Genomic DNA, 17500 nt, shown 5'->3' with positions numbered 1-17500 from the left:
GGATGTCGCTGTGGCTTGTGCAGCCCTTTGAGACACTTGTGATTTAGGGCTATATAAATAAACATTGATTGATTGATATTATGCAGCTAATTTTTATTTGACAGTTATTGAAATATCTTGTGTGACATCATGCACAAAAGTGCACTTTGTTTTAAAATATTGTAGTGGCGTTCTGTACAAAAAGTGCACTTTAATTTAGTGTTGTTTTGATAAGTCATCTTAGTGACATCATGGACAAAAGTGCACTTTGTTTTAAAATATTGTAGTGGCGTTCTGTACAAAAAGTGCACTTTAATTTAGTGTTGTTTTGATAAGTCATCTTAGTGACATCATGCACAAAAGTGAACTCATAGCTTGTTTTAAAATGTCTCTTTGACAATCTTGCACTTTCTGTTTTGGAAATGACATGAATGTTTGTGCCACTGCTTAATAACTGTTTAATAAATACACTTTTGATAAATTGACTTAGTTGTGGTTTCCCTCTCTGCATGAAAGTTTAAAATGAACACATATGAATGCAGTATGAACAAGAATGTTTTAATGTAGACACATAGAATCATCAAACTGCTGTGATTACCGGTATATGCATCAAGTGTTCTTTCAAGGCTAAGGCAAAATATCGAGAGATATACAGTCAAGAAAATAAGTATTTGAACACCCTGCTATTTTGCAAGTTCTCCCACTTAGAAATCATGGAGGGGTCTGACATTTTCTTGGTAGGTGCATGTCCACTGTATGAGAGATAACCTAAAAAGAAAAATCCAGAAATCACAATCTATGATTTTTTAACAATTTATTTGTGTGATATAGCTGAAAATAAGTATTTGAACACCAACATTAATATTTGGTAGAGTAGTCTTTGTTTGCAATTACAGAGGTCAAACGTTTCCTGTAGTTCTTCACCAGGTTTGCACAGACTGCAGGAGGGATTTTGGCCCACTCCTCCACACAGATCTTCTCTAGATAAGTCAGGTTTCTGGGCTGTCGCTGAGTAACACAGACTTTCAGCTCCCTCCAAAGATTTTCAATTGGATTTAGGTCTGGAGACTGGCTGTGCCACTCCAGAACCTTGATATGATTCTTACGAAGCCACTTCTTGGTTTTCCTGGCTGTGTGCTTTGGGTCATTGTCATGTTGGAAGATCCAGCCACGACTCATCTTCAATGATCTGACTGAGGGAAGGAGGTTTTTGGCCAAAATCTCACAATACATGGCTGCAGTCATCCTCTCTTAATACAGTACAGTCGTCCTGTCCCATGAGCAGATAAACACCCCCAAAGCATGATGCTACCACCCCCATGCTTCACAGTAGGGATGGTGTTCTTGGGATGGTACGCATCATTCTTCTTCCTCCAAACACGCATAGTGGAATTATGACCAAAAAGGTCAATTTTGGTCTCATCTGTCCACAAAACTTTCTCCCATGACTCCTCTGGATCATCCAAATGGTCATTGGCAAACTTAAGACGGGCCTTAACATGTGCTGGTTTAAGCAGGGGAACCTTCCGTGCCATGCATGATTTCAAACCATGACGTCTTAGTGTATTACCAACAGTGACCATGGAAACAGTGGTCCCAGCTCTTTTCAGGTCCTTGACCAAGTCCTGTCATGTAGTCCTGGTCTGATTCCTCACCTTTCTTAGCATCATTGAGACCCCATGAGGTGATATCTTGCATGGGGCTCCACTCCCATTGAGATTGACCGTCATGTTTAGCTTCTTCCATTTTCTAATGATTGCTCCAACAGTGGAACTTTTTTCACCAAACTGCTTGGCAATTTCTCCGTAGCCCTTTCCATCCTTGTGGAGTTGTACCATTTTGTCTCTGGTGTCTTTGGACAGTTCTTTGCTCTTAGCTATGCTGAATGTTTGGGTCTTACTGATTGTATGGTGTGGACAGGTGTCTTTATGCAGCTAACGACCTCACACAGGTGCATCTGATTCAGGATAGTACAGTGGAGTGGAGGAGGACTTTTAAAAGCGGACTAACAGGTCTTTGAGGGTCAGAATTCTAGCTGATAGACAGGTGTTCAAATACTTATTTTCAGCTATATCACACGAATAAATTGTTAAAAAATCATAGATTGTGATTTCTGGATTTTTTTTTTAGGTTATCTCTCATACAGTGGACATGCACCTACTGTGAACATTTCAGACCACTCCATGATTTCTAAGTGGGAGAACTTGCAAAATAGCAGGGTGTTCAAATACTTATTTTCTTGACTGTATATCATGTATCGTGACATGGCCTAAAAATATCGAGATATTAATAAAAGGCCATATCGCCCAGCTCTAGGACATACACTATTTGATTTCCTATTACGCAGCTCATTTTTATTTGACAGTTATTGAAATATCTTGTGTGACATCATGCACAAAAGTGCACTTTATTTGTTTTAATATATTGTAGTGGCGTTCTGTACAAAAAGTGCACTTTAATTTAGTGTTGTTTTGATAAGTCATCTTAGTGACATCATGCACAAAAGTGCACTTTATTTGTTTTAATATATTGTAGTGGCGTTCTGTACAAAAAGTGCACTTTAATTTAGTGTTGTTTTGATAAGTCATCTTAGTGACATTATGCACAAAAGTGCACTCATAGCTTGTTTTAAAATGTCTCTGACAATCTTGCACTTTCTGTTTTGGAAATGACATGAATGTTTGTGCCACTGCTTAATAACCGTTTAATAAATACAGTTTTGATAAATTAACTTGGTTGTGGTTTCCCTCTCTATATGAAAGTTTAAAATGAGCATATATTAATGCAGTGTGAACAACAATGTTTTAATGTAGACCAGTGTTTTTCACATTTTTTTGAGCCAAGGCACATTTTTTGCGTTGAAAAAATCCGGAGGCACACCACCAGCAGAAATCATAAACTCAGTTGACAGTTTAAAGTCATTGTCGCAATTGTTGGATATGACTTTAAACCATAACGAAGCATGCATCACTATAGCTCTTGTCTCAAAGTAGGTGTACTGTCACCACCTGTCACATCACGCCATGACTTATTTGGAGTTTTTTGCTGTTTTGTGTAGTGTTTTAGTTCTTGTCTTGCACTCCTATTTTGGTGGCTTTTTCTCTTTTGTTGGTATTTTCCTGTAACAGTTTCATGTCTTATATTTCCCGCATCTACTTTGTTTTAGCAATCAAGAATATATCAGTTGTTTTTATCCTTCTTTGTGGGGACATTGTTGATTGTCATGTCATGTTCGGATGTACATTGTCTTTGCTCCACAGTAAGTTTTTGCTGTCGTCCAGCATTCTGTTTTTGTTTACTTTGTAGCCAGTTCAGTTTTAGTTTCGTTCTGCATAGCCTTCCCTAAGCTTCAATGCCTTTTCTTAAGTGCACTCACCTTTTGTTTATTTTTGGTTTAAGCATAAGACACCTTTTTACCTGCATTTACAAAGCAATTAGCTACCGGCTGCCACCTACTGATGTGGAAGAGTATTACACGGTTACTCTGCCGAGGTCTAGAGAGCACCGACACTCAACAACAACACATTATTTGCAGACTATAATTACTGGCTTGGTCGTTGCCTTAGATCGGACAACCAGATGACCCTGAAGGTCCCACGGTCAAACCTAGTGACAAAGGGAGACCGTGCTTTCTCAGTGATGGCACCTAGGCTATGGAATAAGCTCCTTCTGAATATTAAGTCCCCCACCACTCTGGACTCTTTTAGAGCACAGCTTAAAACTCACCTCTTTACCGCAGATGACTTTTGATTTATGTGTTCATTGTGAGTCTTAAATGTTTAGTTTAGATTCCTTTGTGTGTCTCAGTCTCTGTTTTTTTGTTTCTCCACTCAGGCTGCGTCCCGGGCTGATGTAACAGTTGATTGGGGGGCGCATAATAAATGAAAATAACAGAACATAACATAAAAGTTTGAAATGAGCATATATTAATGCAGTATGAACAATAATGTTTTATTGAGACACATAGAATCATCATGCTGCTGTGATTATATGCATCAAGTGTTCATTCAAGGCTAAGGCAAAATATCGAGATATATATCGTGTATCATGACATGGCCTAAAAATATCGAGATATTAATAAAAGGCCATATCGCCCAGCCCTACTTACAAGATAAATACTTTTTTTTAGCCAATTTTAATCGTTATCTTTCAATTCCCTGAGTTTTATGAAGTGTGATTGAAAAATACATGACAGTTAAAGTACATTTGCTGCAAGTCGTTACCTTTGATATCTACAAGTTGTTCCTCGGACAGGGGCTGTCCATTCATCGGGTCCGTCCCATTCTCTGCAATGTACTTCTCTATTAATCGGCGCTCAAACACCTGGTTGGACACCGGAGAGACGCACGGGTGCTCCGGCACCTCGTTGGAGACTGTAAAAAAGGTCACATAGTCACTTTTAAATCCGCTGCTCATACCGCGGCATTGATACCGCGAGTGTATTGATACCGTGGTGTTGATACCGCGAGTGTCGACACTGCATGGCCGCTAACGTTAGCTAAATTAGCTCGTAGCATTAGCGCGGCAAGTAAGCTAGCTTTACAATGCCCGACTCTTCGTATTAATGAATTGAGGTCACCTACTTGCACAGACCAAAGACATCTTCCCGGTGAAGACTTGCAAGTCACTTCTGATGTTGATGTTCGTAATAAGAATAGGGTATATTGCCGTTAATGTTGCCTTTATAATATTCTGCTCAACTTGGAAGTGGCACGCTCTCCTTTCATTGCCGCTACAACCGGAAGTCTTCTTCGCGCTGTCCCGTGTGAACTCACTCAGGCTTTACGTGCTGCACTGCCACCTAGTGGTCAGTTGTTTGGCAGCGCCACAATGGCACTGTCTGTGGCTCATTGTTGTCAATACAATTTGCCTTTTCCCCATCAAAATATGACTCAAATATATTGCTCATGTAAACACATTGACCTGGTCTCCTGCTGGCCCCACTATGGACTGGACTCTCACTATTATGTTGGATCCATTATGGACTAGACTCTCACACTATTATGTTAGATCCACTATGGACCGGACTCTCACTATTATGTTAGAATCTAACATAATAGTGAGAGTCCAGTCCATAGTGCATCTAACATTTAGATGCACTATGGACTGGACTCTCACTATTATGTTAGATCCATTATGGACCGGACTCTCACTATTATGTTAGATCCACTATGGACTGGACTCTCACTATTATGTTAGATGCACTATGGACTGGACTCTCACTATTATGTTAGATCCATTAAGGACTGGACTCTCACTCTTATGTTAGATCCATTATGGACTGGACTCTCACTATTATGTTAGATCCACTATGGACTGGACTCTCACTCTTATGTTAGATCCATTTTGGACTGGACTCTCACTATTATGTTAGATCCACTATGGAGTGGACTCTCACTATTATGTTAGATCCACTATGGACTGGACTCTCACTATTATGCTAGATGCACTATGGACTGGACTCTCACTATTATGTCAGATCCATTATGGACTGGACTCTCACTATTATGTTAGATGCACTATGGACTGGACTCTCACTATTATGTTAGATCCACTATGGACTGGACTCTCACTATTATGTTAGATCCACTATGGACTGGACTCTCACACTATTATGTTAGATCCACTATGGAGTGGACTCTCACTATTATGTTAGATCCACTATGGACTGGACTCTCACTATTATGTTAGATCCACTATGGACTAGACTCTCACACTATTATGGTAGATCCACTATGGACTGGACTCTCACTATTATGTTAGATCCACTATGGACTGGACTCTCACTATTATGTTAGATCCACTATGGACTGGACTCTCACTATTATGTTAGATCCACTATGGACTGGACTCTCACTATTATGTTAGATCCACTATGGACTGGACTCTCACTATTATGTTAGATCCACTATGGACTGGACTCTCACTATTATGTTAGATCCACTATGGACTGGACTCTCACTATTATGTTAGATCCACTATGGACTGGACTCTCACTATTAAGTTAGATCCACTATGGACTGGACTCTCACTATTATGTTAGATCCACTATGGACTAGACTCTCACACTATTATGTTAGATCCACTATGGACTGGACTCTCACACTATTATGTTAGATCCACTATGGACTGGACTCTCACTATTATGTTAGATCCACTATGGACTAGACTCTCACACTATTATGTTAGATCCACTATGGACTGGACTCTCACTATTATGTTAGATCCACTATGGACTGGACTCTCACTATTATGTTAGATCCACTATGGACTGGACTCTCACTATTATGTTAGATCCACTATGGACTGGACTCTCACTATTATGTTAGATCCACTATGGACTGGACTCTCACTATTATGTTAGATCCACTATGGACTGGACTCTCACTATTATGTTAGATCCACTATGTTAAGTTAAAGTTAAAGTACCAATGATTGTCACACACACACACTAGGTGTGGTGAAATGTGTCCTCTGCATTTGACCCATCCCCTTTGATCACCCCCTGGGAGGTGAGGGGAGCAGTGAGCAGCAGCGGTGGCCGCGCCCGGGAATCATTTTTGGTGATTTAACCCCCAATTCCAACCCTTGATGCTGAGTGCCAAGCAGGGAGGTAATGGGTCCCATTTTTATAGTCTTTGGTATGACTCGGCCGGGGTTTGAACTCACAACCTACCCATCTCAGGGCGGACACTCTAACCACTAGGCCACTGAGTAACTTAACTTAACTTAACTTAACTATGGACTGGACTCTCACTATTATGTTAGATCCACTATGGATAGATCCACTGTGGACTGGACTCTCACAATATTATGCTAGATCCACTTGACGTCCATTGCACCACATCTGCGGTCCCCTCCAAGGTTTCTCATTGGGTTGAGTTTTTCCTTGCCCTTATGTGGGATCTGAGCCGAGGATGTCGTTGTGGCTTGTGCAGCCCTTTGAGACACTCATGATTTAGGGCTATATAAGTAAACATTGATTGATATTTGTCTCTTTGCTTTGGCTACCAAAGAAGTTCTGATTTTAGTTGTTTGTATTCCTATGCCAATGATGGATTGACAGGGAAAGGCGTGTTGTTAAACACCAATGTTAGCTTTGTTCTTGTTCATTTACACACATTGCTTTCAACATACACATGACAATATGCTTGCAAATGTGAGATCTGCATCTGTTGAGATATATTTTAAATTTTTAAAATCAACAATATACATATGGTACAAAAATAAAATGTGTCATTGTCATCAAATGGAAAGATTTGGTGATCCAGTACAATACAATACAATGTTCAATGTGGCGTGTTATACTGTACATTACAGTACCAACGAGGTTATCATAGTAAGATAACTATACTACCGCACATTTAACATTGTAAATATTCACAGTTAGTGACTATTCTCTTTTGCAAACACTTACATCACAGGGTCTATTTTCTATGAAGCCCCATAATGATCTCGGAGGAAACACTTTCAAAGGTTCAGCAAATATATACTGTGCAGATCTGGGTGGTCCTGAGGGTCTGGAGGTAGGTAACATCAGAGGGTGGGAGACTTTTGAAGCCCCATCAGAGTAAATAAATGACAAGTATGAAGCAGGAAAGGCTAATACTCTTATCATGCTGCAGGAAAATACCATTACAATTGGAATAATGGCATGCAATGTGGATACTAATTTATTTAAAATACAGTATAGGCTTGATTGCAAAAAGGCACAAGTGAGTCTTTGCCTTTTCTGTAACTTTTTTCACATGCTCCTCCGTGCACTACAAGACGTTCAGCTTCTTGGAAGTGTAAACGCTGCAGGTTTCAGATGTATCCGTGTCTAGTGGCAGCAGAGAAAAATACTCGTTTGTTTTACTCCATCTTTCTTGAACCGGCTGCTTTTTGATCTGAAATTGAACACAGTCTTCAGAGGTGCGGAGGCAATCTGACGCCCCGGACAACGGGAAGGAAATGTTCCCCTCGTCCTCGTTAGTTGTTTCCTGGTAAATGAAGCACAAATATGGCTTACGCATGTTGACATCTGGAGTATTACCTCGGCAGACGAATTGAACTCACGGGAGTCAGGTTCTGCGCTTCCCGGTTCTCTGCTTTTGCACAAACAGGAGTGGGTCGAGGTGTTGTTGCTCCCATCACAGCAGTATAACCCTGGAAAGACCGAGACCATGAACATAAATCCAGTGTGTGCGACCAGTGCATGCAGAAATTAGCCGTGAGGTACACTACCGTTCAAAAGTTTGGGGTCACCCAAACAATTTTATGGAATAGCCTTCATTTCTAAGAACAAGAATAGGCTGTCGAGTTTCAAATGAAAGTTCTCTTTTTCTGGCCATTTTGAGCGTTTAATTGACCCCACAAATGTGATGCTCCAGAAACTCAATCTGCTCAAAGTAAGGTCAGTTTTGTAGCTTCTGTAACGAGCTAAACTGTTTTCAGATGTGTGAACATGATTGCACAAGGGTTTTCTAATCATCAATTAGCCTTCTGAGCCAATGAGCAAACACATTGTACCATTAGAACACTGGAGTGATAGTTGCTGGAAATGGGCCTCTATACACCTATGTAGATATTGCACCAAAAACCAGACATTGGCAGCTAGAATAGTCATTTACCACATTAGCAATGTATAGAGTGTATTTCTGTAAAGTTAAGACTAGTTTAAAGTTATCTTCATTGAAAAGTACAGTGCTTTTCCTTCAAAAATAAGGACATTTACATGTGACCCCAAACTTTTGAACGGTAGTGTACATAATTAGAGATGTCCGATAATATCGGGCTGCCGATATTATCGGACGATAAATGCTTTAAAATGTAATATTGGAAATTATCGGTATCGGTTTCAAAAAGTAAAATGTATGACTTTTTAAAACGCCGCTGTGTACACGGACGTAGGGAGAAGTACAGAGCGCCAATAAACCTTAAAGGCACTGCCTTTGCGTGCCGGCCCAGTCACATAATATCTACAGCTTATCACACGCACAAGTGAATGTAAGGCATACTTGATCAACAGCCATACAGGTCACACTGAGGGTGACCGTATAAACAACTTTAACACTGTTACAAATATGCGCCACACTGTGAACCCACACCAAACAAGAATGACAAACACATTTCGGGAGAACATCCGCACCGTAACACAACATAAACACAACAGAACAAATACCCAGAACCCCTTGCAGCGCTAACTCTTCCGGGACACTACAATATACACCCCCGCTACCCCCTAAACCCCCCCCCCCACACCTCAACCCCGCCCACCTCAACCTCCTCATGCTCTCTCAGGGAGAGCATGTCCCAAATTCCAAGCTGCTGTTTTGAGGCATGTTAAAACAAATAATGCACTTTGTGACTTCAATAATAAATATGGCAGTGCCATGTTGGCATTTTTTTTCCATAACTTGAGTTGATTTATTTTGGAAAACCTTGTTACATTGTTTAATGCATCCAGCGGGGCATCACAACAAAATTAGGCATAATATTGTGTTAATTCCACGACTGTATATATCGGTATCGGTTGATATCGGTAATTAAGAGTTGGACAATATCGGAATATTGGATATCGGCAAAAAAGCCATTATCGGACATCTCTATACATAACACATACGGTATGAACTGGACTGGCAACCGGGGTCCATTTCCTTGGTGTTCCAGGCTGCTGGACATGATTGTAGTAGCCGGGAGCCTGAGGGCTTGGATCACTGTAATTCTGTATGCAACATAAACAATAGTCAGTGTCGCCACTTGCTTTGCAAACTTCATAAAATACAGGATATATGGCAATCAGTAGAAGTAGAGTGGTACCTCAACTTACAAGCACGACCAGAAGTAGAGTGGTACCTCAACTTACAAGCACGACTTATTCCACGACCGAGCTTGTAACTCAAAGCAGCCCCGCCCATTGAAAAGAATTGAAATCAATTAAATCCATGCTTGTCCTTTCCAAAACACCACCATTTTTTCACGCATTTTAAAAAGAAAAACAAATTACTTATTAAAAATCAATACAATATGCACTAGCAACAACTACAGTAGTTTTATCTAACTAGATGAGGCAATTCCTGAAGGAATTGCGTGTGAATGCTCCAATGCTGAAGTTGAAATGAAATCCTGGAATTTTTTTTTAGAATTGTTGAAGTAGAGCACACAATTCCCAAACAGGCTGAATATTTTGAAGTTGGAAAAATGTGGGAGTTGTAGAATTGTGAAGAATGTCCCATTGAAGTGGGAATTTCCCAAAATTTGAGAATTTTTTTTTGGAAAATGGTAAAAAACATTTGAATAATCTCAATGAGTTGAAATGGTTGGTGATGGAATTTTTCAAATTGGTTGAGAAATGTTGAAGTAGTAACATGTTGAATTGAGAAATGGTATTACGGAATTCTTGGAATTTCAGGAATTTTTCCTAATCAAGAGGAATGTTTTGACAGTTGAACAGTTGAAATGCGTTGAAAAATGTGGAAGGAGTAGTCGCCACAAAAAAGGGTGGAAAATCCTGGATTTTTTTTTAACTTGGAAAAAGGGTAGTTTGAATTTCCAGGATGGCGGAATGTGTTGAAGGTGGAATGGTTTGAATCGGTTGAAAAATGTGGAAATGGTGGAAGTTTGAGAAATGGCCAATTCCTTTTGAATGGGAAAAATGTCCCGGAAAACCTGGAATTATGGGAAATCTGGGAATGTTTGGAATTTGTCAAGGGAAAGCCTGCGAAGAAGAAGAAGAAGAACAAAAAGAAAAAGAACAAGAAGAAGAAGAAGAAAAAGAACAAGAAGAAGAAGAAGAAGAAGAAGAAGAAGAAGAACAAGAACAAGAAAAAGAAGAAGAAGAACAAGAATAAGAAGAACAAGAAAAAGAAGAAGAAGAACAAGAATAAGAAGAACAAGAAAAAGAAGAAGAAGAACAAGAAGAAGAACAAGAACAAGAAGAAGAAGAACAAGAACAAGAAGAAGAAAAAGAAGAAGAACAAGAATAAGAAGAAAAAGAAAAAGAAGAAGAAGAACAAGAAGAACAAGAACAAGAAGAACAAGAAAAAGAAGAAGAAGAACAAGAAGAACAAGAAGAAGAAGAAGAAGAACAAGAAAAAGAAGAACAAGAACAAGAATAAGAAGAACAAGAAAAAGAAGAAGAAGAACAAGAACAAGAAGAACAAGAAGAAGAACAAGAAAAAGAAAAAGAAGAAGAAAAAGAAGAAAAAGAACAACAAGAAGAAGAAAAAGAACAACAAGAAGAAGAAGAACAAAAAGAAGAACAAGAAAAAGAAGAACAAGAACAAGACCAAGAACAAGAAGAAGAAGAAGAAGAAGAAGAAGACCAAGAAGAAGAAGAAGAAGAAGAACAAAAAGGAGAACAATAAGAACAAGACCAAGAAGAAGAAGAACAAGAAGAAGAACAAGAAGAAGAAGAAGAACAAAAAGAAGAACAAGAAAAAGAAGAACAAGAACAAGAAGAAGAAGAAGAAGAAGAAGAAGAAGAAGAACAAGAACAAGACCAAGAAGAAGAAGAAGAAGAAGAAGAAGAACAAAAAGAAGAACAAGAACAAGAAGAACAAGACCAAGAACAAGAAGAACAAGAAGAAGAACAAGAAGAAGAAGAAGAAGAACAAGAAGAAGAAGAAGAAGAACAAGAAGAAGAACAAGAAGAAGAACAAGAAGAAGAACAAGAAGAAGAAGAAGAACAAGAAGAAGAAGAACAAGAAGAAGACGGACAAGAAGAAGAAGAACAAGAAGAAGAAGAACAAGAAGAACAAGAACAAGAACAAGAAGAAGAAGAAAAAGAAGAAGAAGAAGAAGAAGAAGAAAAAGAACAAGAACAAGAAGAACAAAAAGAAGAACAAGAACCAGAACAAGAAGAACAAGAAGAAGAAGAAGAAGAACAAAAAGAAGACCAAGAACAAGACCAAGAAGAAGAAGAAGAACAAGAAGAAGAAGAAGAACAAAAAGAAGACCAAGAACAAGACCAAGAAGAAGAAGAAGAAGAAGAACAAGAAGATGAAAAAGAAGAAGAACAAGAACAAGAATAAGAAGAATAAGAACAAGAAGAAGACGAACAAGAAGAAGAACAAGAAGAAGACGAACAAGAAGAAGAAGAAGAACAAGAAGAAGACGGACAAGAACAAGAAGAACAAGAACAAGAACAAGAAGAAAAAGAAGAAGAAGAAGAAGAAGAAGAAGAAGAAAAAGAAGAACAAGAACAAGAAGAACAAAAAGAAGAACAAGAAAAAGAAGAACAAGAACCAGAACAAGAAGAAGAACAAGAACCAGAACAAGAAGAAGAACAAGACTAAGAAGAAGAAGAACAAGAAGAAGAAGAAGAAGAACAAAAAGAAGACCAATAACAAGACCAAGAAGAAGAAGAAGAACAAGAAGAAGAACAAAAAGAAGACCAAGAACAAGACCAAGAAGAAGAAGAAGAAGAAGAAGAAGAACAAGAACAAGAAGAAGACGAAAAAGAAGAAGAAGAACAAGAACAAGAACAAGAATAAGAAGAATAAGAACAAGAAGAAGACGAACAAGAAGAAGAACAAGAAGAAGACGAACAAGAAGAAGAAGAAGAAGAAGAACAAGAGGAAGAAGAAGAAGAACAAGAACAAGAACAAGAAGAAGAACAAGAAGAAGAAGAAGAAGAAGAAGAAGAACAAGAGGAAGAAGGAGAAGAAGAAGAAGAAGAACAAGAACAAGAACAAGAACAAGAAGAAGAAGAAGAAGAAGAAGAAGAAGAAGAAGAAGAAGAAGAAGAACAACAACAACAAGAAGAAGAATAATAATAAGAAGATGTTTAATAAATAGATGAATTTTGGTGTAGAAAACCATGTGTGTGAATGTTTTGGAGCATTCACACAATGATGTCATGATATTGCACAGCATTCACCTTGGGGACTAGTTCAGTGTCTCCTTCGGGCTGCTTCTTTGCAAGTGTTGCCAAGTCTGCGTATTATCTCCCTAGTACAAAACTTATTTTCATAGAGCTGGTTGTTTCCCTCGTGACATCTGCCAACTGTTGTGTAACAATAGGAACAAGGAAATTGTTGTTTATGTTGCACACAGACAGATTTGAGGAATCAGAGTCGACAACAAGGGATGTGTGTGTGTGTGTGTGTGTGTGTGTGTGTGTGTGTGTGTGGTGTGTGGTGTGTGTGTGTGTGTGTGTGTGTGTATACCAAAGGCAATGCATGACCGTCAAGTTAATTGAGTTAAGACTAGACAGAACACATGAAAATAGGTCAAATAAAACAGCCTGCAGCTTCTCAATATTTTATGGGTAAATGTTTGTCATTTGGGCACATGTAGCTGCATGCTGTGGAGACTGGCTGTGGTCTGTGTGATGCGGACTGATGCTGCTAATTGCTAGGACATACTTTTAAAGTTTTTTTTCCCCTCTGATTTGTTCTTATGCTTCCTCCCTTCACACACACTTTCTTAGTTGCGGCGGTTCGGGGGCAGGATTGTGTCGATCTCTGAGTGGCGCTCAAACCAGCAAGTCAACTGTTTAAAGGCCTACTGAAATGAATTTTTTTTATTTAAACGGGGATAGCAGATCCATTCTATGTGTCATACTTGATCATTTTGCGATATTGCCATATTTTTGCTGAAAGGATTTAGTATAGAACAACGACGATAAAGTTCGCAACTTTTGGTCTCTGATAAAAAAAGCCTTGCCCCTACCGGAAGTAGCGTGACGTAGTCAGTTGTTCGCCTCCTCATATTTTCCTATTGTTTTCAACGCAGCTAGAGCTATTCGGACCGAGAAAGCGACGATTACCCCATTAATTTGAGCGAAGATGAAAGATTTGTGGATGAGGAACGTTAGAGTGACGGACTAGAATGCAGTGAAATACATATCTTTTTTCGCTCTGACCGTAACTTAGGTACAAGCTGGCTCATTGGATTCCACACTCTCTCCTTTTTTTATTGTGGATCACGGATTTGTATTTTAAACCACCTGGGATACTATATCCTCTTGAAAATGAGTCGAGAACGCGAAATGGACATTCACAGTGACTTTTATCTCCACGACAATACATCGGCGAAGCTCTTTAGCTACTGAGCTAACGTGATAGCATCTGGCTCAAATGCAGATAGAAACAAAATAAATAAATCCCTGACTGGAAGGATAGACAGAAGATCAACAATACTATTAAACCATGGACATGTAACTACACGGTTAATAATTCTCAGCCTGGCAAAGCTTAACAATGCTGTTGCTAACGACGCAAAGGCTAACTTAGCAACTTAGCAACCGGACCTCACAGAACTATGATGAAAACATTAGCGCTCCACCTACGCCAGCCAGCCCTCATCTGCTCATCAACACCCGTGCTCACCTGCGTTTCAGCGATCGACGGCGCGACGAAGGACTTCACCCCAACACAGATGCGGTTGGCGGCTAACATCGGCTAGCGCGTCTGCTATCCAAGTAAGTCCTTCTTGTTGTGTTGCTACAGCCAGCCGCTAATACACCGATCCCACCTACAACTTTCTTCTTTGCAGTCTCCATTGTTCATTAAACAAATTGCAAAAGATTCACCAACACAGATGTCCAGAATACTGTGGAATTATGAAATGAAAACAGAGCTTTTTGTATTGGCTTCAATGGGGAAGCCATACCTCTGTTCTCCTGGCTACGTCACGCGCATACGTCATCCTCCAAAGGTGTTTTCAACCGGAAGTTTAGCGGGAAATTTAAAATGTCACTTTATAAGTTAACCCGGCCATATTGGCATGTGTTGCAATGTTAAGATTTCATCATTGATATATAAACTATCAGACTGCGTGGTCGCTAGTAGTGGCTTTCAGTAGGCCTTTAATCAAAACTTACGTTTGTTTCTTACGAAGCAGGAAAAAAGCCATGTGTAACAGAATAGTAACTATTGCTCAAACAGTTTTGTTTCTTGTATAAACAAAGCAGGAACAGCAACGTTTAACCATTATTAAAAGGGCTGTTTGCAATATTTACACAGATGCCTAAAGGGCACCAACTTTCCGATGTATTTTGCACAGTATATCCCGCCCTCTAACAGCTTCTCGTCTGTAATGACCTAATTACGTACATAGCTGCGTAACACATGCTTGCGCATTATCTTGAAGTGTTGCTATGATTGAATGTATATTCTATCATAACAACAACATGACTGCAAATTGTTCGTTGTTTCGCTTAGACTGCTTTTGAAAGTGTGCACGCGCTTCCTGCGCGTACATGTTGACGAGACCAGGTGAGTGACCGGCGTAAAGACCAATCATTTTATTCGTCCGGTAAACATTTCAATTACATAAACTCTGTAAATGTAAAAGTTATAGACAATTGTCAAACAAATGTGTTCTGTTAATCAGAATCAGAATCAGAAATACTTTATTAATCCCCGAGGGGAAATTAAAATTTTCAGCACAATCATGTTACCACTAATGGTAACATAAGCTAACATGTTTTTTTGCTTTGAAAAATGTTACTGTCAGCAAAATGCAAACAGCACCTTTAAGAATGTTTTGCCGAAACGGCACAACCCTGTGACAAATATTACTTCAACAGACGGCGGGTGAGGCTCGTAACTCAAATTATGCTCGCAATTTAAGGCATAACAAAAAGCCGAGCGATAGCTCGTATCTCAAATTACTCGTAAGTTGAGGTACCACTGTGTAACAACACATCGCCGGCGTAGGCCTGAAATTTGCCAGATGTTTGTATGAGTCACTCCACAAAATGAAGAAAACAATACAAATTTGAAACTGGATCCACATGATCACATTTAGTTAGAACTGAAGATTTTTTATGATATAACGTAAATGATTCGATTAACCAATGATTCTTCTATAATCTGCAAGGGTTATTTGAAAACAGCAAATAACTGCCCGGGTAAAAAACATAAAAAAACTGTGGCTGTAGGCAACCTCTTGGTGTAGTTCTTATTGACATACTATGAAACATTTTACAAGATTAAGGCTGATTAATGTGTACCAGACTGAACCATACTGTTTAGTAGAAACTAGTGTTGTCCCAATACCAATATTTTGGTACCGGTACCAAAATGTACTTTGATACTTTTCGGTACTTTTCTAAATGAACAGGACCACAAAAAATAGCATTATTGGCTTTATTTTAACAAAAAAATCTTACGGTACATTAAACATATGTTTCTTATTGCAGGTTTGTCCTTAAATAAAATAGTGAACATACGAGACAACTTTTCTTTAGTAGTAAGTAAGCAAACAAAGACTCCTAATTAGTCTGCTGACATATGCAGTAACATATTGTGTCATTTATCATTCTAATATTTTGTCAACATTATTAAGGACAAGTGGTAGAAAATGAATTTTTAATCTACTTGTTCATTTACTGTTAATATCTCAGTGTTTCCCACACATTCATTTATTTGTGGCGGCCCGCCACGAAATAATTACGTCCGCCAAAAATAAAAATAAATAAAATAAATAAATATATATATATATATATATATATTTTTTGTCCTGTCCAACTTTTTAGGCAAATCATATAGTTGATGTAGATGCCCATATAGGCTGTTCAGATTTACTTTACAAAAGAGAAGTGTAGGATACTTCTCTTGTTGCCTTATTTGTATTTGACCACTACTGTTTTCTGTTTATTTGTTACTGACTGTGGCAGGACACCTCTGCCTCTGTTTCACTTTACGTTGCTGGTAAATAATATGGTTGTAGTAGTAGGCTAAAGTTAAATTATTTAGTATGCACTAATTAAAGGGGCAGAGCTTTAAGAGACATTTTAGCTTTTATATTTTATAAGATATATTTTTTGTAAGAACCATAATTAATAAATATATTTCAGTGAATAACTTATTGTTCAAATCTGTACATAAAGTGTTGTAATTATATTGTAAAATGGATGGATGGATGGACGTTTAAAACAAAACTGTTATTATTAATTAGTAAGTATACATTTTTTGAGCCTTTTTAGAGAAAATCATATCATTGTAGTAAATTATGCAAATTACTCGATGGTGTCATGGTGACCACCATAGCCACGCCCCCACCACCACAGGTATCTTGGCAGTTTATGGGAAACACTGTATCTGCTTACTTTCTCTTTTAACATGTTCTATCTACACTTCTGTTAAAATGTAATAATCACTTCTTCTTCTGTTGTTTGATATTTTACATTAGTTTTGGATGATACCACAAATGTGGGTATCAATCCGATACCAAGTAGTTACAGGATCATATATTGGTCATAATCAAAGTCCTCATGTGTCCAGGGACATATTTCCTGAGTTTATAAACATAATATGAATTTTAAAAAAACGAAAGAAAATTTTGTGATGTTAAAAAATATTGATGTAATCATAGTAGTATCGACTACATATGTTCTTGTACTTGGTATCATTACAGTGGATGTCAGGTGTAGATCCACCCATGGCGTTTGTTTACATTTTGACGCCGGTGAGCTACGGTGTGTAGTGAAGCATGTTTAGCTATTCCTCGTCCTGCAGGGATGATACTTGTAAGAAACTTATTATATTTGTCGCCATGGAGGCGAGGATTATTGATTTAGATGTAGCTA

At 38.5% G+C, this 17500-nt stretch overlaps 2 protein-coding genes across 2 annotated transcripts in view; both read right to left on the bottom strand.

Moving 5' to 3' along the window:
* The window catches only part of prpf19 (pre-mRNA processing factor 19), a 14848-nt gene extending 10087 nt beyond the window's left edge, over positions 1-4761 (bottom strand). Inside the window, exons 1-2 of the mRNA XM_062045981.1 lie at positions 4563-4761; positions 4203-4352 (exon numbers count right to left, since the gene is read on the bottom strand). Coding sequence (XP_061901965.1) covers positions 4203-4352; positions 4563-4581 — 169 coding nt within the window. The 5' untranslated portion in view covers positions 4582-4761. The remainder of the gene's footprint in view (positions 1-4202; positions 4353-4562) is intronic.
* Positions 4762-7150: 2389 nt separating this feature from the next.
* The window catches only part of LOC133649155 (uncharacterized), a 23380-nt gene continuing 13030 nt past the window's right edge, over positions 7151-17500 (bottom strand). The window contains exons 8-10 of the mRNA XM_062045980.1: positions 9584-9685; positions 8038-8127; positions 7151-7961 (exon numbers count right to left, since the gene is read on the bottom strand). Coding sequence (XP_061901964.1) covers positions 7743-7961; positions 8038-8127; positions 9584-9685 — 411 coding nt within the window. The 3' untranslated portion in view covers positions 7151-7742. The remainder of the gene's footprint in view (positions 7962-8037; positions 8128-9583; positions 9686-17500) is intronic.

The sequence above is a fragment of the Entelurus aequoreus genome, linkage group LG04 (assembly GCF_033978785.1).
Source record: "Entelurus aequoreus isolate RoL-2023_Sb linkage group LG04, RoL_Eaeq_v1.1, whole genome shotgun sequence".
In the NCBI taxonomy this organism is placed as follows: domain Eukaryota; kingdom Metazoa; phylum Chordata; class Actinopteri; order Syngnathiformes; family Syngnathidae; genus Entelurus; species Entelurus aequoreus.
The sequence above is the reverse complement of the archived record's forward strand: the minus strand, read 5'-3'. Positions and strand labels throughout refer to the sequence as shown.